This window comes from Peromyscus leucopus, chromosome 15 (genome assembly GCF_004664715.2).
Source record: "Peromyscus leucopus breed LL Stock chromosome 15, UCI_PerLeu_2.1, whole genome shotgun sequence".
NCBI classification, from domain to species: Eukaryota; Metazoa; Chordata; class Mammalia; order Rodentia; family Cricetidae; genus Peromyscus; species Peromyscus leucopus.
Window position 1 is genome coordinate 54,197,905 of NC_051076.1, and position 21,330 is coordinate 54,219,234.

General features: G+C 45.6%; 1 protein-coding gene across 6 annotated transcripts in view; it reads left to right on the forward strand.

Moving 5' to 3' along the window:
- Ppp1r12b (protein phosphatase 1 regulatory subunit 12B) overlaps positions 1-21,330 on the forward strand; it is a 216,566-nt gene that overhangs the window by 184,075 nt on the left and 11,161 nt on the right. For 3 of the 6 annotated variants that reach the window (XM_028876626.2, XM_037211393.1, XM_037211394.1), the window contains 6 exons: positions 5,833-5,849; positions 9,424-9,568; positions 10,428-10,532; positions 13,294-13,347; positions 14,971-15,021; positions 20,475-20,653. In XM_028876626.2, coding sequence (XP_028732459.1) covers positions 5,833-5,849; positions 9,424-9,568; positions 10,428-10,532; positions 13,294-13,347; positions 14,971-15,021; positions 20,475-20,609 — 507 coding nt within the window. In that variant the 3' untranslated portion in view covers positions 20,610-20,653. The remainder of the gene's footprint in view (positions 1-5,832; positions 5,850-9,423; positions 9,569-10,427; positions 10,533-13,293; positions 13,348-14,970; positions 15,022-20,474; positions 20,654-21,330) is intronic. The other 3 variants (XM_028876629.2, XM_028876633.2, XM_028876628.2) reach the window with 2 other exon arrangements.

The window sequence follows — 21,330 nt, forward strand, 5'->3', positions numbered from 1 at the left end:
AAAATGGTTTGCCTCGGATATTTTATGGAGGACTTGGTATATTCATATGATTCCTTCTAAGGACATTTTATAATTCCAAAATAATCCAGACATTCTTCAGGAACTGTAGAAACTATGAGCTGTAAAATCCCAATAATATTTTGCTTAATAAATACACCAGAAGATGAGTATATCTATAATATAACGAACTTTTTTTATTTGTTATATTTACGTGGAGATGGTGCTCACATGTTGTGCGGCATGAGTGTGGAGGAACCAGTTCTCTCCTTCTGTGGTGTGGGTCCTGGAGAATCACATTCAAGTCATCTGGCTTGAGAGCAAGGGCCTTTACCCACTTGCCATCTTGCCAGCCCCAGTTGATTTTTATTTTAAAATGTGGTAAGATGTAGTAGAATATGCAAGCTAACACCACTTGATTTCTTTCTGCCTGCAGTGTTATAAAGTTTATAGGATAGATATGTTCACATTTACTCCTCCACACTAAACAAACAAGTGAACACCAATAGGGAGTCATTATCTAGCATGTGACATTTTCCACGAATATTTACAGTGAGGGTCTGAGAGATGTCTCAGTGGGTAAAGCACTAGCAAGCCAGACAACCTGAGTTTGATCCTTGGGACCCATGTAATGTGGAAGAAAAGAGCCAGTGCCACAGAGTTGTCCTGTCTCTACACATGCACATCGTGCACACCCATGCACAACAATAAATACCAAGTTAAAAAGAAATAGCTATAACAGAAACAATGTTAAGTGGTGAATTTGACTTTCTCATTTAGCTATTTGCCCATATGTATTTGGTAATTGATAAAAAACAAACCAAGGCATTTAATATGATGAAGATATATGTAATTTAATAGGTGCTAATTTTTTGCTTAGAGGTCTACTGTCTCTCAGACGTATGAGCACTTTGTTCTAGCACAAGGGAGTATGTTTAGCATTGTTTGGATGCCGACTGTATATGGTCACTCATTGCAGCTGAGAGGCCATGTTTCTTCCAGGATGTTATTAACTGACATGTTTTGTTGTTAAAGGCAGGAAGTTGGAAATGGCTTTCAGATTATATCCTGGTCTAATCTCCAGACCCTGTATTTATGAAAATACAGATTTGCTGTGAATAGGTAACCATCGTCTGCACAGCTGACCTTATGATAGGCAGATGTTTTCCCCCAGGTGGGCCTGCCTGGTCTAACCGTGTGAGCCTGATGGCACAAAAGGTAAAAGGTATGACGGGTGGAAAGGACCCGTATGCCATTGCTGGATTGGAGAGGGCAGGGACGGAGTGAGAAGGGACATGGAGACCCCCCAAGCCCCAGTGGCCACTATCTGAAAGCAGGAAAGCACGGGCCTGCAGCCTAAGCTGCAAGATCCTGGAGTCCCTGGTGGACGAGCTCCAAGGCAGAGAACCCAGAAGCCTCTAGAGCTGTACCAGCCCTGCTACCTATACAGCTGGGATCATGGGTGTTGTAAGATCTGAGTTCTATGGCAAGAGAAAACTAACACAACTGAAACTTTGGTGATAATAAGGAAATAATGGTTTTTATGCACATGTAGGGGAGCCGATACTGCTCTCTCATTGTCTTCCCCATGATCGCATCGTTACACAAATCTTGTTCTTTGTCCGTCTGTCTATTTTCAATTTGTACAAGATCTCCACTGTTTTGTTGGGGATACAGACTTGGAAAGATCTATTCCAACACTACAGACCAGTATACTGCCTTTATTTCAAGTTTCCTTGAAATCCTATTCCTTTGCATTATGAAGAGCATTCCTTAAGTTACAAGGCTAGGTCACTTTTGTCTCTCCTGGACATACTGATGAAACCAGAATGGTTTGTAACAGTATGTGTGTGTTATTATTATGATTAGGTTTTCAGGGGTTCTGAAATGTGGTCTTAAATTCTATCTTTGCAATCTCACTTCTGTTGGCTTGTTTCTCATCAGCCTGAGAACTCTGAAATGAAAGGGTGGTTCTCTGTGGGGCATCCCAGAATAGCTCAACTTGTTTCCCCTGGCTCAGCTAGAATACAGAACATGATATAAAATGTTCCTTCTACTTCGTCCTTCTCTTGGAAATGTAAATAGATTTTTTTCCCATCGCTGTGGGGTCAGATCCTGACTCCAAAGGAACATGAGTTAAAGCAGTTTCAACCTTGGCAGTAGACATGTGACTTGGTCTGTTCCTTTCCCTTGGGCCCAGCTTTCCAGAGCCATGACTTTATTTTAAACGTGGTAGAAAGAGTTTGGTTTTGATTATGTGCCTTTCTGACTCCTGATAACTTTCCAGTTAAAAGCTTTTGTGGGGATTTTCTATCCAGCCTCATTTCAGAAATCAAAACCATCCTGGTTCCTGTCCCTTTCTAGGACTGCCCTCTGCAGTAATGGCAGTCTTCACTTGGCTCTCTTATTAGAAGCAGGCCTGAGCAGGGAGCTCTTATGGAGTATTTCCAGAGGTATAAAAGGAAGGAGCCTGCTTCTTAATTTGGGACATTTTCCAAACCGTATTTTAAGCTCATTGGATTCTTATTGGTTTCCCAAAGCTTTAAGTCTCTTCTGCCCAAGGGTCCGATTCCCAGTTTCTGCTGCCTCCTCTTAAGCCATTAAAGCTGTGAAAAGTAATCCCTTCACTGAACAATTTTATCTAGTTCAAACACACCAGAGACCCATCTCAGTGACCATTATTCATTTGTCTTGAGTGAAAGGTAGAACAAAATGATCTTTAACAAAACTCTTAAGGACTTTTCTTCAAGACTTCCTGATTGAAACATATGGTATATTTGTGTGTTAACCTGCAAATTGGGTAGAAGATTCACACCTCTTTTGAAATAAGTAATGCTATTTTATAGAGATAAGATATCTAGACCCTAGAGTGGACCAAATGTAACTCTTACGCTTTTAAAAGAAAAGCTATGCAGAGGACAGAAGTAAGAGAAGCAGGCCATTCCTAGAACATGGGTAGCCACAGTCACAGTCTCCATAGTGTCGGAGATTGAGCGGAGGTTTCTAAACTCTGTGTCCTAGAACTTCTCCTTCTTCCTGCCCTCCTCTGTGGGAGGTTGTTGGTGGTCACTTCTGCGCTGTGCTCATCGATGATGACACTTTTTTGCTCCTTGTTCCCTGGACCATTTAGGCACACTCCCGCCTCACCTATCTCTAGATTTATTCAGTAGTCTCCCTGTAGGATGGGCAAGCAGCTCTCTACAGTGAGAAGCCAGTCAACCTAACAGTAGACACGCACTTGGTTTAGGTGACAGCAGGAGGAAGAGCTGACTTCGTCTCCTGTGTCAATCAGGCACTCTACTCTACCCCTCACCCAAGATCCCTGAAGCTTTTTCTCCCTGGGTCTAACCAGTTGTTTTTCACCAACCTCCAGTTATCTAGGATATCAAGCAGCAAAGCAAACCAGTATTTTCTAGAGGTGTTCATTAGTGAAAATCATTTAGGAAGCATTATTCAAAAACCTAAGCCATCTTATCAGCAGTTAGTCAGTAAACATTAAACCTTGTATGTTTCAGGTCTTACCTTGCAGTTTCTAAGCATACTCTTCTTAAACTATAAACTGAAGCCTTTTCTTCCTTTCTTTTCTTCCTTCCTTTCTCTCTCTCTTTCTTTCTTTCTTTCCTTTCTTTCTTTCTTAGCATTTGTATGATTCTTATTTTTTTAAGAATTTTTTTATTCATTTTATATACCAATCACAGATCTCCCTCTTCCTACCTCCCACCCTTCCAGCCTCCTCCCACCCCCGTTCCCACCCTCCATTCCCTCCTACAAGAAGGTAAGGCCTCTCATGGGGAGAGCCTGGTACATTCAGTAGAGGCAGGTCCCCCACCCCCTGCATCAAGGCTGTGCAAGGTGTCCCACTATAGGCAGTGGGCTCCAAAAAGCCAGCTTATGTACCAGGGATGGATCCTGATCTACTGTCAAGGAGCCCCTCAGACAGACCAAGCTACATAACTGTCTCGCCTATGTAGAGGGCCTAGTCCAGACCCGTGGAGGCTCCACAATTGTTGGTCTAAATTTCATGACTTCCCACTAGTTTGGTTTGGTTGTCTCTGTAGATTTCCCCATCATGATCTTGTTGCCCCTTGCTCATAGAATCCCTCTTCTCTCTCTCTTCAACTGAGCTCAGCCCGGTGTTTGGCTGTGGATCTCTGCATCTGAGGAAACCTTTTCTTTAACAAAGAAAATAGCATCTCCTTTAGAAGTCTGTTTATATCGAGATAACTAGTTTACCTCTGCTACACCCAAATCTCACTGACGTCTGAGATTTAGGAGACTTTTCTATCCTAACTGGCTGGGTTAACTACTCCAGGCCATTGCTAGAGCTAGCCTTTGAGTGCAGCAACCAGAAACCCAAGAATCCACATGGCTCTAAAGTCAGGTCAAGCCTAGAGGGGGTGTTCTAGGAACTGTCAAGGATTGCCTCAGAGATGCTCTTCCCACACTGCTGGGGGCTGAGTGGACGTCTACTGCCTTCTCTGGATCACTCCTCCTTGTGCATTCTATAAAAGGTCCCCAGAGAGGAACTGGTAACAGAGTCTTAACATGCTTATTATTAGCTTGTAGTGTTCCAGGCAGGTAGGAGTGTCATCATCCGCCAGCTTCTTAGATGGCCGTCTGTCAGAGCTCTGTAGGAAGACTATGAGGCAAAAACTGTTGTGGCCATCACAGGTCATCACTGGCATTGCCTTTCTCACATGCTCTCCCATCCGTGAGAAAATTAGCCCCCGTGGAATCTGCCTGCTTCTATCCAGGTACCCTGTGGGCTCTCTCTGGCTGTTCCTTGACCGTACTAACCTATTTCTTATGGTTTTCTGTTTTTTTTAATTCCGTAGAAAGCCACCTGTGGTGTGCTGTGATGACACTACACTTCCTGGTACAACTTGAGGGTGTGATGTCTGAGACTGGGCTGACGAAAGAGTGACTAACCCCAGAGAGGTAGCGAAGCAGGGCAGTGGAGTGCTGCTCCCGTTTAAGGGTTCTTCTTCCTTTGTGGACCACTGTACACTGCTTCTCTTCATTCTTTTCTTGTCTGACCTTTGGATTTTGTTACTCTTTTAACATCTCAGAGGAGGAAGTAAAAGTAGATAAACTCATGTAAATCAGGTAAATGCTTGTTTGCTTGATTCTCTCTTTATGAAAGAATAGAAGGGCAAAGGTCATTTGTAATTTTTTAAAAATGGAAGATGCAGACATAGTCAATGTTGCTTTTTTTTTAAACAAGGACTAAGCTTATAGTTTCCATCTATGAAATTCTTTTCTTCTGAGATCTCTAAATATTATTCTTTTTAAGTTCTTAGCAGCATCTAGGGACTAGGGTAGGACTTTGCCTCCTTCCCATAGCTCCGCATTCCTTCACCTTTGCTGTAGTTCTGAGAGGAAGCCAGGAACTGACCTGCGTTTTAGTGTTTATAATTTGCAGTGTTCACTCAGGGAAGGCTTGGGAACTGAAGGAAATTAATAGGATGGATATCACACTGCAGATGGCTCAGTGTCACATGAAAGCCAATGGCAGTCACTCCTGCAGTGCAAGCTTGGTTGTCACGTTGGCGGAGAGGGCAGCATTGGATGGCTCGGTATGTTGGGGTCTGCCAGTTCAAAAGGATGCTGTCTCCAGAGCCTCAGCTCTGTGAGTCAGAACGCAGAGTGTGAGTTAGAGCTGAGTGGCCTTGGGCAGTCAGTCCAGTTGGTTCCCTTTGTTGACTCAGCAACTCCTGTCTCCATCGTGAGGTTGAGACGTCGGATTTGAAAAGTGCATTTATGAATGGAAATATAAATTAGTCTCTTGCTAATGCTATTTTCTTTTTCTTTTTTGTTTTTGTCTCCTTTCTCTAGCATGAAAGACTTTCTAGGTAAGAATTCTGTTTTATATGCATGCTTAATTCCTGTGAGTGAATGCATGTCCATTTCAATTTAGTGTTGCATAAAACACTAGTAGTGCTCTTCATATCCTTCCTTTTCAGTTCTTCAGTCACCACAATAATTCAGACTCTTGCCCAGAATTCTAGAACAGCTTTCAATTCACCTTCCTGCCACCAGATTCTCTTCTTTCCAGTTCACTTTGTATATTTCCAACTGATGAAACTGTCCTGCAGCATCAGTTCCAGACCTTGGCCTTCCCTGCACTTAGTTCACAATCTCCTAGAGCAACAGATCCTTTTAGAAGAACACAGAAAGTGCCATTTAGACCTGCAGGCAGGTATTGTAGGTGCAGGGAAGGGGCAGTTAACCCAATCTCATAGTTCAGAAGACGGGGTGATTGCCAAGTAGAGCCCTGAATTGAGTTTGAGATGATATTATCACTTTATAGTGAATCCAACCATATATCTCATATCTAAATGGTGCTTGTGAATAGTTCGTCACATGAACTAAAAGCCTGTTTTTCAATTACTAAAATAAATAAGATCCTCTGTAATTTTTTACATAGTATCTAAGGTACAAAACTGATCTTCCTAAAGAAGAAAATAAAAATCATAGCAACTTTGGAACTGAATGTTTGAATCTCTTCTTCTCCACTATTCCTGTGATGGAAAATTAAAAGGAGGTGATCCTTTTAAGAGAGAGATGTGGGTCTAGAATGGCACAGGGCAATTTGATCTCAGAATCTGCTTGCTAGTAAAGCTAGCTCTGCCTTGTTGACATATGCTAAGACTTAGATGTATTTTCCTCCATCTGCCTCTCACCAAGTACCAGCCAAGAATAAATATTTTACTTGTAAAGTGGCATAGAATGACTTAGCTTTGCAAAGTAAAGAGTAGTATTTTGCTGTAGCTCATCTTTAGAGAGAACTCAGTTATTCTACAATGACCACATTGAAGGACACTTTCTCTCCAGACTTCAAAGTATAGCCTAGGCTTTTCAGGATTAAAATATGGAAGTGCCAGTGCAAGAGTAAAGACGGGCTGGTGGGAGGGCGCAGCTAGAGGAGGTGTTTGCCACCACACCTGACAGCTGAACGGGACCCTGGGAAGAACCAGCCCTCAGAGCTGTCCTCCGACCTCCACACTCACACACACACACACACACACACACACACACACCCCCATCAATGAATGAGGAGGTGTATAAATATATAAAAAATAATAAGTGAAAAGATTGCCAGAACAGTTCATAGAACCCTCAAAAATCATGTGTATGATGGGAATTTTCATCTCATGGGTGGATAGAGACTTACTGATTGAGAAAATGAACTATTTTAACTTGTTTGTTTTGAGAAAATACATCCTTCCTTCAAGCCATACCCCCCCCAAAAAAAACCAACAGAAATATATTTCAAATAGTTAGATTTTTAAAAAGAGAAAGACCTTTTCTACAAAAATAGTACAAGACAGTACTTGTATAGGAAATACCTTCCCAAACAGTGCCCTAAAGATTATAAGTGTCAAGTTTCATTACATATAATTTTACCTCATTGCTATTAAAAATAACTGTAAATAGCTGGGCATGGTGACTTAGACTTCTAATCCCAGCACTTGGAAAGCTGAAGCAGGGGTTCAGGAGTTCAAGGTGAGCCTGGACTACATAGGAAGTTCTAGGCCAACTTAGGCAATATGAAGCCAGAGACAGAGAGAGAGAGAGAGAGAGAGAGAGAGAGAGAGAGAGAGAGAGAGAGAGAAAATATTGATGCTTTTAAAATTAAAAAAAAAAAAGTCACTATAAACAGATAAAAAGTGAAGAGAGAAAAAAGTTGTGAGATGCATTAGACATTTGTAAAAAGCCCTGATGTATAAGAGCATTATCTCAGGGTGTGACAAGAGAAAGGGAAAGCTGCCCACCTTAATTGTAAGCAGAGTGTGACTAGCCGTCCAGGGACAACAGCACTGGATAAGCACACACCTCTCTCGTGACTTAAAACACTGAAGTAGGACCATACAAATACCATTTTCCCCACAGCAAGTTTGAGGCCGTTCTGTGCTGTATGAGGCCCTGTCTCAAACAGAAAACAACCACCACCAAAAAAGGTAATTGGCCAACTGTACCAAGACTTATAAATAAGACTGCACATTTTATTATTGTTAATAGATATATTAATAGCTAAAAGTTTTGAAGCAATGTGTCTATCAGCCGAAATTTGATTAAATTACCGGATAACATGGAATAAATTATGTAGTCTTTTTTTTTTAAGGAGGAAGTATATTTTTACTTGCATGGTAAAATGCCCAGAGAATCGTAAATATAGGGGATAGGCGTTAGACAATGTAGGTCTTATCTGGCTTTATGGGAATATGCTTTTTAACATTTTTGTATATGACATTCCAGAAGTATATGGAATCTACTCTTAACAGCAGTTATTTCTTGGGCAAGATTATGGGGTAGATACTTTGGTATTACTTAATGTATTGCTTTTTGTAGTCAGAAAAATCATCAGTACCAAGATCTCCATGAACAGGGAGTGGGAAGGTGGGAAGAACACAAGTTCTGGCATCTCTAGACGTGGCCCCAGCTCCCTTTGCAGCTCCCACCCTACTCTGGCCACACAGCCTTTGCTGTTACGATCCTCTGCCTCACTTCAGCTCCTCCAGCTTTGCCAGCAGCTTCTGCAGAAACCAGACAAGGTCACACAGCTGTGATGGTGCAAACCAGGCCGTTCAGGGGTGTGCTCTGGAAGGCTGGTTTGCACACAGCACTTGGATATGTGCTACACTTGGTGAGCAAAGAGGAGCTGAGGCAAACAGAAGCTGGTGTGCAGCGTTAGAAGACACTAGGGCACTCACTCCACTGGTACTCAGCAAGAGGCGTCTCCCCGACACTCTTAGCGGTGCTGGAGGTAAAGCAGCAGCAGCAGCAGCTCTAGAAGCTCCCTGGCCGGAAGGTGTGGAATCTTAGCTGCAAGGACAAGTCTTGCCATGGAACACAGCAGAGAGAATGGGCTGCTTGAGAAGGACTCCAGCAGACCTGCTGTGCACCCGAAACCCCAGCGGCTTGCCGTGGCCGCCGTTCCTCCCCTCTACCCGCTGGCTCACTCTCCAAGCCCATGTGTTTCTGATTCATTGACAGTTCATTATAATCATTTTCCAAGAGCCCTTCAGACCCAAGAAACTTCGACTTTTAAAAGCACGCTCTTCGGGGAATCTGTTCAACTCCAAATTAATTTGAAAGCTCTAAGATTTCAGGCAGCACCTGGGTCCAAGCCGCCAATTTTTCAAGTGAGCTCCACTCTTGGCAAATGATGGCCTCTCTCCCCAAGCTGCCTGCTTGCTCGTGTGCACACTCTCTCGTGCAGTGTGACCATGAGACCTGGCAAGCTGGCTAAGAGACTCAAGGAAGGCAAGTTTCTGGCCAGAGCTCTAAAATACCTCCAAGATAGAAAAGGCACACACTAGCCTTAGACTTTACACACACACACACACACACACACACACACACACACACACACACACACTTTGTTCTCAAGACCAACTTTTATCTTGAACATTTATCTTATAGGTTGGAGTCAGGAGGCAGTAACCCAACCAGCAGCGATTCTTACAGTGACCGAGCCTCAGCAAGAGCCCGTCGGGAGGCCCGGGAGGCTCGCCTCGCCAGCCTGACCAGCCGGGTAGAAGAGGACAGCAACAGGGATTATAAAAAAGTAGGATCTCTTTCTAGATGTCCTGTTCTTGCCTTATGATGTATAAACCTCTTAGCCTTTCCCCCAATAGACAGAAATGAGCAAACTTCTAAATAAGGAGTACGAAGGTAATTCATTCTTTCCCTCACCTCTCTCCCCACTAAAGACTATTTGTGTATTGTTTTTACTGCAGTAAGTGTATGTATGCCTAGAACCAAATACTTAGAAATATAAGGGAAAGTAAGAAATTTGCTAGTTTAAGAAGAGTAAAAGTGTACTGCTGTGGGTCCGAGCCCATGAGAATTATTTGGTTAGGCCTATTTTTAAGGAGCATGTACTTTAATAAGGTGTTTTGAATATCAACCAAATACTTTTTGGTGTGAGTTTTTAAAAATTCATTACCGTCCATCTCTGGCTTGGAGAGGAGTTAAGTCATTCCCATCCTATTTCTCTTGCTTCTTGCTCTTTGGACTTTGAAAACAACCCTTTCCAGGTGTTTAAGATAACATTTGGTTAAGGAAATTTTTCTTTGTTGATGTTTTTGTTAAGCAGAATTTCATGAAAATCAACACACTGGCTCCAGAAACAATAATTCTGTTTTGTCTGGAAGTCATACTTTAAGCAGTGCAGAGACCATGTCGGGGAGTGGAGGACTGGTTTTTCTCTAGAGTTCAGCTTCCTGCCATCGGAGTGTCCCTGTCTCCCTGCTGGCCAGATCATGCCATCTGGAAGCCGGAGAAACAGGGACTCTCCATAAACCACCCTCCCTCCGTAAACCACCTTCCCCTCTCCGCCCAGTTGATCATGGTGGCCCGGAGCAGAAAGTATGAGTTCTCCTGCTGGGAGCCCACTCAGTGGCCTGGTTCTCTCCCCTTCACAGCTCTACGAGAGTGCCCTGACCGAAAACCAGAAACTGAAAACAAAACTTCAGGAGGCCCAGCTAGAGCTAGCCGATATCAAATCCAAGCTTGAGAAGATGGCTCAGGTAAGGGGGAGGGGCAGAGCCAGGCGGGGCGGTGGGGGCAGCAGGGGCATTTACAAGGAGAAAGGCTAGGTATCCTGGGGGCAGGTGAGGGGTAGACTCAATGTGGCACTTCCTCAGAGCCGATCAGATGCAAGTTTTGTAGAGTCTAATTTTAAGGTTTTAGGGTTCAGTGGCTGTTTAACTTAACTGAAAACTATTAGTTACGTTCCCTCAACAACTTACTGATGTTATGAATGCTAGTAATGAATATCCACATAACTCCTCACTACCAGTACAAGTCAGGCCAGTCCTGGGTCAGTGCTAGGTCGATCTTCCTGTCCTGTTCACGCTTCAGTTCCTCTGCTCCTCACCTCCTGGAGCGAATGAGCAGAACACTGTACCCAAGGACAGAGAGCCCCCAAACCTCTAAGTGCTTTGTTTGCACTGGGGGTGAAGCGGTTCCAGCTTGGGTTCCGGGAGGACTCCACCCTGGATCGGAAGTGTCCCCCCTTGCATCTGGCATTCCAGAACTAGTGGAGGATGAGTGGGTAAGCCACTCCCTCTCACTGCCAGGCCGGACTTAATTACACAACGCTTCCAAGGCTGCTGGGGTAGTGATCTCATTGCCCATCAAACAAGCCCTGCAGCGGAAAGCTACAGCAGCCTGTCTTGGGTTATTGCAGAGTTAAAAGGAAGCCTATCGAGTTATTGCCCTCCCAGAATGCCTGGGGACTAAGGATTTCAAAAGCGGAACTGAGGCAAAAAGGGCTCTTTACGAGGATATAAAATGAAAACCAGAGGTGGCTATTTAATATGGTAATATGATATAATCCAAAAGCAAAAATGAAATTACGGGCTCATGGTGTTGCAAGCACATGGCATATAGTAGGGGAGGGGTTGAGTACCATCTTAGCATCTTATTGTAGCCCCTCTGACATGGGGGACACAGGGAGCAGAGAGTGGCCGGAACTAAACATGGCTCTTACTGGACTTTCTGAGACCTGCAGCCAGCACATACTAGGTGTAAGCAGGAAGAAAAGTCCACAACACAATTAGAACCCGCCACAAGTGGGGAGTGGGCTAAGTAAGCCCGCTCACCTCCCTCTGCATACTGAGCCGGGCAGTGTGACCTGGTTCTGAATAGCTTCCAGATGGACAGCAGTTAGAACTGAGTGCGGCCCTTCCGCTGTCCCCGAAGCTGCACCCCCACAGAACACACAGGACCAGCCCCGTGGAAAACAGTGCAGCCCACCCCTCAGCCGGAGCTGCTGATGCTAGCCTGCTGAGCTCATGGAGGTCTTGCTTTTCTACTGGCCGGAGAGGTGTCCACAGCAGCCCACACAGCTGTGCAGAGTGACCCCCACAGAACTTCAGAATAGAGTCAGCCTTTCCCAGGCACTGGGGCAGCATTGCCTGCCGCCCGCTGCTTTGCTCCGCGTGCCAGGGTATGCTCAGTTTTACCGAATGCAAGCTATTTGAAGCTCAGAAAGACATGACGGCACTGCAGCCGAGGCTCTAGTTACCAAAAATGGAGATGTTTGGTAGAATGGGGGTGGGGGACTGTCAGCCTCCTGAATTTGTTTGCAGACAGTTCCCACATGGACACATGCAGCATTTCACATAAAAGGTCGACTCGAAGTCAAGGGAGTTATAATTTAAAACTAAGCAAGCAAACAAAAAACTAGTTCTTGGTATTCTGAACTTTGCAAATCTCAAAATCTTCCCACTTGTCAAGCTTAGGAAAGAGATGAAGGAAGATACAAACTCCAAGATCTACTAATGCATTTTCCCCTGTCCTTTCAGCCTCAGCAGATGCAATATAGAGGCAGACAGCCATGACCTTCAGAGCAGAAGGGAAAGTCTAGGATGAGAGCCAGAATTCCAAGTTTTACTGTTAGTTTTAGCTCTTCGGTAGTTGAAGAGGAAAGAAAAGGAGAGGAGCGGGAGGAAACCTTCTACAGGACCAGCCTAATGTCTCCAGTTATTGCAAATGTCTGGGCATTGTGCTAGACAAGATAGTACAATCATTCTTTATTCATCAAATGTCTATTGAATGTATAAAACTCCGCCCAGTCCTATAATGCTAAGAGCAAAGGAGACCGACAGGTTCCTCTGTTCCTTGATTTAAGGCAGGACCTTAGCTGAAGTTACTCTTCTTGTTTAGTAGCCAAATCTTTTCACTCCTCTGAAGGATTGAAATTGAAAATATCTATGATGATCTGAATATGTATTGTAAAACCTTTATTCAAATAAAATCTTGTTAAGAGATTAAAATAAAGGAAACAGCTCTGTTCAGACACCAGAAACTGCCTGAGAAGACTGCCTTGTGTGAAGACCACCGCACTAGAAAGAAAATGGCCTCAGTGCTCAGAAGAGAGGTGACAGGGAAGAGCTTGTTTACAGGAATGCTGTAGGGCTCAGGCACTAAAAAGTTCAGGGATTGCCAGCCTTTAAAGAAGGCTGGGCGGGCGGGCGGGCAGGGTGAGTCAGTAAGAAGGAAGGTAGTATATGGAGTTTGGAGTCTAAAAGAGAGGGAAGGCAGGAGTCAGGTGTGTGTCAGGGACTTTTCCTTCCTTCGCTCTCCAGTGGCCATCCTACATTCTGTTCAAGGCAGATGTTTGCCTTAGCAACCTCCCAGTCTGTTTGCTGAGACCCTTGCCAAAGGAGAAGCTCAGAGCCCTGCTGTCTCTTGTCTGGATGTCGGGTAGTGAGCCAGAGCAAAACTGCTTCCTACTACACGTGAAACAGCCATATAACAAGTGTTTTCCTTCCGTCCGCACAGCAGAAACAGGAGAAGACCTCTGACCGGTCGTCGGTGCTGGAGATGGAGAAACGGGTACGCTCATCTCCTTGGCCGCCTGCTCGTCTTCCTTTGACCTTCTCTGACTTTGTTGTTGGTGCCAATGGAAAAAGTTCATCTTAAGAAGGCGGAGCTCTGCCACATTCCATTCCCAGCGTAACGATCATTCTGTCTGACTCTGGACAGTAATCTGATGACCAGTCCTTTTGGCCTTCTCATGTAGTTGGTTACTTTGAACACGCCAGTTTTAGGGTGGGAAGGAGTCTTGGGAAGTCATCTCATGAATTCTTCTGTCTTCAGAACTGCATACATGCACAGAGCTGTAAGATATTTGGTTATTTACGTGTGTACACAGGTCTAAGGCTTTCTGCCCTTTCCATGGCCTTGGACAGAACGGAAACTTTCAGCTGGTCATGGTGACACGAACCTGTAATCCCCACATTTGAGAGGCAGAAGCAGGACTGTCACAAATTCAAGGCCAGTCTGCACTACATAAGTGAGTTCCAGGCCATCCGCGGCCACATAGCAAAACCCAGTGTCACAAGGACAAGGTAACTAGTGAGGTGGCCAGGAGTAAAAGGCTCGCAGTATACAAGCCTGGCAGCTTGGCCTCAGTCAGCAGGACCCACGGAGGAAGGAGAGAACTGGTTTCCAAAAGTCGTCCTCTCACCTCCATGCACACAGTGGTACACAAGCGTGCATGCACACATGCACACACCACAGGTGCACACACAAATGCCCTGTGTGAAGACCACCGCACTAGAACGAAAACAGCAGCCTCAGTGCTCGGAACAGAAATGACAGGGGAAGAGCTTGTTACAGGAGTGCCCCAGGGCTCAGGCACTAAAATAAACAAGTAAACAGTTTCAAAGGAAGTTTCTCATCAAGATCCCTTGCCGTTGATTTAGGTGTTATGATTGAAGACCTGAGAATCAGCCTTCATCGGCCCTCTGGTGGGGGGGCATCTGGTCAGATTCCTGCCCTGGTCCCAGCTGTACTCAGATGTTTATCTGGGACTTGATATTCTTGGATTGGGAAAACTCAGTGAGATTTAGTGATGAACCCTAATTCCAATTTGACTCTAAGAATATAGTATGTTACCATCTTTCTTGTCTAATTTGGAAAAGGCTATGTTTTATATTTCATTTCCTTAGCCTGTAACTCCTCGGTATCCCATCTAATTTAAGGCTCCTCATTGAGTTCAGGCTAAATTAAGAGTTACTAGCTGAGAAAGAAATGGAGGGGGAGGGGAGAAGCTGGCAGACAGACAGGGATGTCTCCTTCCCCACTGACCATGTGTTTGTGTCCCCATCATAAAGGACGCAGTTACTAAAGACGGTGGGTGGGTTTTTGTTTCTAGAGCAAGGGCCCTAGTTACTTGCAGTCATTTGAAAACTTTCACTTGCAAGGAGTAACTCAGGATGCTGGTCTGCTTGTCTGCTAGCGGGTTGCCACCCTGTGTCTTCCAGCTTTCTGAAAGAAGACTTGGGTGATCACTCCATCCCATGGCGGCAGGGCAGAGGGCACGTAGAGAAAGGTTTGCCCTGGTCTAGACAGACCCCGAGACCAGGAAGCTGCTGATGGTGCGGCACGTGGGAGGGGCTTTGTGATTGCTTCCTGGCCCATCATCTCTTCAACAGGCTCATTGTTTCCAAACAGGAGAGGAGAGCATTGGAACGGAAGATGTCGGAAATGGAAGAAGAGATGAAGGTATGCAGAGATGATCTTTGTCTTGGTGTGTGTGTGTGTGTGTGTGTGTGTTCTCTGTATGCCTGCCTAAACTAGATGCTTGAGCCTAGGCTTGCCCATTCTAGCTGTCAGTGCCACCTGAGCACCCTCAGAGGAGATGATGTGTTCGAGGAAGTGAGCACGTCTTCTCAGCCATCTCTTAGGCTCTCTCAGCTCATGCTGCATCCCCTGTGGCCACCTCAGAGGCCTTCTAGGAGCAGTCGGCTGGTTTATGAGGAGACCAAGTTCAACGTCTGAGGTTTTCAAAGCAGTGACTTCTCCCTCGGGAGGCTGATGGAAGGGCTAGGACAAATTCTCCCTGCTCTGCAGAGACCCCCCTAGGGGAGCTCATGAAACCTAGGCCCAGCCACAGGCCCTCCTCCCTGTATGCAGCCCCTGCAGGAGGAACACAAGCTGAGTCATGGAACAGCAGTGTGAGGTGTATTTGCATATTGATTTCCCATCCTAGACCATTTCCTCTGCAGTACTTCAGTTCTTGGCCTTCACCCACTATTGCCAACTCATGCTCCCATGTGCCCCACCTGAGGACTCATGGCCTGCCTTTTCTCAGGAAGACCAGCAACGACCGACCGTCACCTCCTTTAGCTGCTTGGACGGCCTGTTGCCAATCTTGTTGTCAGCCCATTGCTAGAGGAGGGGAAGGTAGGGGCTGGAAGGAATGTGAGCCCGCTTAAGGTAGCCTGTCTAAGATATTGGAGCAGCTCATCCCTCCCTGCAGGACATTGTGCTACATGGCCAAAGTCCCTCAGTACTTGCTCAGCTTTTTTCCTTTCATCAAGGATCTTATTTTGGTGGATAGGTAAAGCCAAGTCAGATGTAAATTTCTATAGCTAAGAAGCAGAAACCCTGGGACAGTCTCAGACAATCTCCAAATGTCCTTGGTTGTGAGTAAGCATCTCTGGTGTGCAGTTTGATTACTTTTTAAGAGACAGTTGTTTTAATGGCTTAAAAAGATGTTATTTATGTATACCCCACCACCACACACCAAGTTTTCAGGGCCTAATCAGGTCAAAGGTCGTGGTTTCACCAGATCCTGAATTCACAATCCTGTTACCCCTCAGAGTTGTAGAGTGGAGGGAAACCGTCAAGTCCTGCCCCTCATTTCCTAGTCACCAACCCATGGCTGGGACTAGTAATAGTCATATAGAAGATGAAGCAATTACTACTTACCCCTCAAACACTTTAAAGTTCCCGGGTTGACTCCAAAGTAGTGGGAAGTAGAAATAGTGTTCAGTTCTCTTGAGGACACAGAACACTGCCCTCACAGACACCACTGAATGAATGTTTCCATCTTCCAGATTTCCCAAACCCACCAACTCACAGATGTATTTTCTTCCTCTTAACGCAGTGTGTTAATGTTGCCAAACAGTTCTTCATGAATGCACACAGACAGTTCTGTGTGCATGAGGGCTTCCCACGTGAAACCCCAGCTCTGCCATCTGTTCTCTGCTGTTAGACAGCCGTCAGTGACGCGTAGTAAGAAATGGCCTGGGCTGGAGAGAGAACTCAGTGGTAAGAGCGCTTGCTGCTCCTGCAGAAGACCCAGATTTGGTTCCCAGCACCTACATGTTGTTTTACAGTCATCTGCAATTCCAGTCCAGGGGATCTGATGCCCTCTTCCAACCTCTGTGGGCACCAGGCACATACACTGTGTGCATATATATATATGTGCAGGCAGAATACTCATACCCATAAATTAATACTTAAGTAAATATTTTTAATTAAAGCCTATGTCTGGGTATAGTGACATATACCTGTAATCTCAGCACTTGGGAAGCACAGGCAGTCTCTGTGAGTTCAAGGCCAGCTTTATCTCCATAAAGACCCTGTCTTCGGGGGGAAAAAAAAATAAACGAAGGGCCTAAGAATGTAGCTTAGTAGATAAAGTACTTACTTAGCATGCAATTAGCCCAGGGTTTGATCCTCCGGACCCCATAAGCCAGGCATGGTGGTGTATACCTGTAACCCCAGCATTCAGGAGATAGAGGATGGTAGTTCACAGTCATCTTTGGCTACATAGCAAGTTCTAGGCCAGTGTAGGATACATGAGATGCTGTCTCAAAGAAAAGGTGGGGAGAGAGAGATGCAGGGAATGGAAAGAAAGGACCTAAATGCTGCTCTGGAGCATATAAATCAGGCCAATGCTCACACTTCCCATGAGTACCCGGAATCCCATAGACAGGCCGTGCACACCTTGTGCCATTCAGGACCCACACAATGACTCAAAAGGGGAGTTTGGGCTTTTACTTCTATTCCGTTCTAAACTGGCAAGAACAGGAGTTCTTCTGTGTTCTTAGTTGCTCTGAATCCTTTGGGTTGACACAGGTTTGCATGCTTCTTTCTATGTTCTTATCCTATCAAGCTGTGGATTTCAAAACTAGGCCATGAATTCATTTCTTCAATATTTCAATAGAGATAGCAACACATGAAAATATTTATTCTTTCTAATCAGAAGTCACTTGCCAACAAGTTTAAAGATAAATTGTTTAAGAGGCTGGAGAGATGGCTCAGAGGTTAAGAGCACTGGCTGCTCTTCCAGAAGATCTGTGGTCAATTCCCAGCACCCACCTGGCAACTATCTATAACTCCAATCCCAGAGGTTCAAGTGCCCTCTTCTGGCCACCTCTGGTACTACACACATGTGATGCAAAGACATACATGCAGGCAAAACACCATACACATAAAGGGGGAAATTTTTTAATTATCAAGTGGAACCAGATCATAACTGGTCCTCAAATCAGTAATAAGCTGTTTTGAGACTTTGTTAAAAAATCCACCTTATCACTCAGTCCCCATTATTTACTACTGCTACTTAAAAAGCCATATGGAGAAGAAGTGCCTGAAAACTGTGTTGCCCCTGAACATAATTTGCTCAGTCTTAGTATAATATTCCAGATTGCAGATTGTCTAGCTCCCTCTAAAGGACTATGGGGGAAGAGCATCAGAACCTTCCAGTCATAGTAGTGGTAGCTTCTGTCTGTAACCTCTCCAGATTCACAGCTATATTATGAAATTGGTGTGTCTGCTCTAAAGGAGTTGGAGAAAATGGTTGTTTATCTCTCAAGGTCTTCATTTAGGCTATCATTTGTGCTGAGCAACTTTTCTAAGGACTAGTGACTAAGATCTTTGTACATAAGATAGTCAGTGAATGGTGTATTCGTCAAGTCTGGGAAACCTTAGCAGAAGTGGGATCTAGTGGCCTTGGGACCAGCTGCTCTGTGTTTGTGCACATCCCCATTACTGCAGAAACTCAGGCTTTCCTGGAGCCTCAGTAGGGCACTATCTGTGGGGGTGACTCCGTGAATGCTTGAGGGCTCAGCAGGCACTCAAGTCAGAAAGTGACATCAACAAAACACAGAGGTCAGGTGAAGTGGGAGGTGTGAGATGGGATCTCTGGTGTGGGTTAGGAGGTGGGCATGGTCTCTGCCTAGAAAGGTGAGTATGAATCCGCCCCAGGAGAAACTCCACTCCACCGGGTTGGAATAGAATCTCTGACAGATCTGACAGGTGTGCATGTCTGTGAGCTGAGCTGGCTCTGCACTGTCTTGGGATGTCCATATCCAGTCGGACTACTTTCTGCTTCTGCTTCCTCGCTAGACCTAACCCGGTCCTTTCCCAAGCCCTTGCATGAGGAGGGCCCAGCAGCCATTCCCCTGGAAGTTGCTTCTGGGATCCTACTTTGCTTACTCTGAAGTACCACTCACTAGCCAACTTGCCCATGCTCTGCCCTTCCCTTCTTACCTCCTTATCATGCTCGTTTTCATGACTGCTTCTACAGAACATCCAACCAGACTGCTTCCTACCTCATTTCGTCAGACTGATAGCTTCCAGATTCTTCTACCTGGAGCTGCCTGTGTTCAATTGGCAGACTAGGTCACTCTCCTAGTTCATTGCAGTAATGTCCCTGGGAGGCAAAGACCACTTCATATAATGACAGGGAGTGTATTGAAAGCTTTATCAGATGTCAACACAAAGAAGGACATAAGCCAGGGGATTTCTGTGGTTCTTAAATTTGGTCCTTGCTCATGTCTTTAAACGACTCCGTGTGCTGTTATGATCTCTCTCACCTGTCCCCTCCATGGTCAGGATGCTGACAGTCAGCAGAGGATGGCCTGGTGACTCTCTGGCAGGGGGAGAGTCATTCTTCGTCTTTGGACAAAGCTGTCCAGCAGTTTGTCTCTGCTTGTTTTTCCTTTTCACTGTTGTCTCTCATGCTCCTTTCATTTTCTTGCTGGTTCACTCCCAAACCATTGCCCACTAATCTCCCACTCCTGCCCTTTCTCACTGTGGAGTTGAGAGACTCCCCTGATACCTGGCACCTCTCTTTCAGGCCTCACTATAACCCAACCCCTGTTTGCATAATATAATCGTTTCCCTTTTCCAGAAGAGCTGATCGTCTGTTTCAAGGTCAGTTCACGCCTTAGGAAGGCATGCAGCAGAGTTGGCAGGCCTGTGCCGCAATCACTTTATTGAAGTCTTCAAGGCACTTGTGAACTACCAGGTATTGGGAAGACTGTCAATACCCATTATCCTGTTCATTTGTAACACTGATGCACAGGTGGGATTAGACTACCACAGTGATCCAGCCAGCTCCATCATCACCTGGCATTTATGATTCCCAGAGTGCATGTCTGTCTGAGCATATTTAAGCAGCTCCTAGCCATGACATGAACTAGGGCAGAGAGCACAGAGTTAGCCGTGAACTCAGTGATACATATAATCATGTAGAGCAGGTAGAAGCCAGCTGGCTGTTGCAGGACCCTGAACAAGCTCTGTGTGCTATTGAGAACTGGGAAGGTTAATTAAGCTTCCTTTCAGTCATGTTACAGGTCCACCCAAAGAGCTGGCAGGTGTCATATCAGCCTTCTAAATAATACATGTTCTATGCAGAACGTGCTTAAGGAAAATGCCCCTCTTGTATTGTTTTAGTTAAGTCATAAATGAAGAGAAGAACAGGAAGAAACAAATAGGGATGGGGCAAGTGTGAGGCCAAGACAAAGGAAGGGAGAAAGGGTGGTGTTTAGATTTCGGAATCCTCGGCTCCAAGTCCCAGCGACAGTGAAAGAGCGTCCCCAAGGCTGCAGCTCTGCATGTGACTGTCAGAAGGCCCCAAGCCGGCCATACGGTGGCCTCTCACTCCCCAGTGGCCCACGTGTGGGTTTCGATGCTTGTCTAGCCAATCGCAGCATGCTGAGGGCACATCCAGGAACCACAGACACTGCTCTTCCCTGCTGCATCCCCTCCCTCCCCGTCTGTACAGCTCGCTGTCCTCACTACTGCCTTTCCCATTTCCTTTCCTGCATGCAAACTGAAAACAAAAACAAAAAGTCACGGAGTTTCTTTGTCCTACTTTTTCTCCTCTGCTCTGTCTTGTCTCTGTCTCGTCTGTCTCCTTCATGTCTCACTCTCTGCAGAACCTTCACCAGCTAAAACAGATTCAAACCTTGAAGCAGATGAACGAGCAACTGCAGGCTGAGAACAGGGCCCTGACCCGAGTGGTGGCCAGACTCTCCAAGTCCATCGAGTCCTCGGACACCCAGGCGCTCTAGCTATGGCCTCCCTCTCCACCTCACTTCCTCCTCCACTTCTCCAGGCAGGTTTTCTCTCCTTGTTGGTCCCAGAAGTCCAGTACCTACCCCTTCCATCAGAGCCTCCATGTCCAGGTATCTGTAAAACTTTGTTACCTGGAGATGGAGCAGGACTCAGACCATCTAGTGGGACATAAGCACCTCGTTCAAGGGTGACAGTGGGGAGACCTCTCTGGGCAAGCAGAGTGTCATGTTAAAGTTGCCATGTTACCTTCTCTTCCTCTAGAGACTGAATGTAGATTTGCTTCCTCAGCTGCACATAGATACACAGCTGTGTATATTTGCCTGTGTGCATACATGTACACATATCTATTTCATTGATGGGGTCTTTGTCATCCTGAGAGAGAGCTTTCTCAGCTAACAGCAGCCCAAATGCACCTGTACCAGTTAGGGCCTGGGATAACTGAGGGCAAAAATTCTCAAACCTGACTGCATGTTCGGTCCAACTGGGAGCCATTACTATACACCGTGTCTGGGCCCTTTCCAAATGCTCTGTTACTTGGATTGAGACCTGGGCATCAGTATTTTTCTAAAGCTCCTCTGTTGGTGTGTGTGTGTGACCATGGTAGAGAACCACAGCCCACTGAATACCAGATGGAACTTAATCCCCACAAGTGGCAGCGCTGCTGGATGGAAAGGACTGGGCCGAAAGGCTAGGCTCCCCTGACCCCACCTCTGCCGC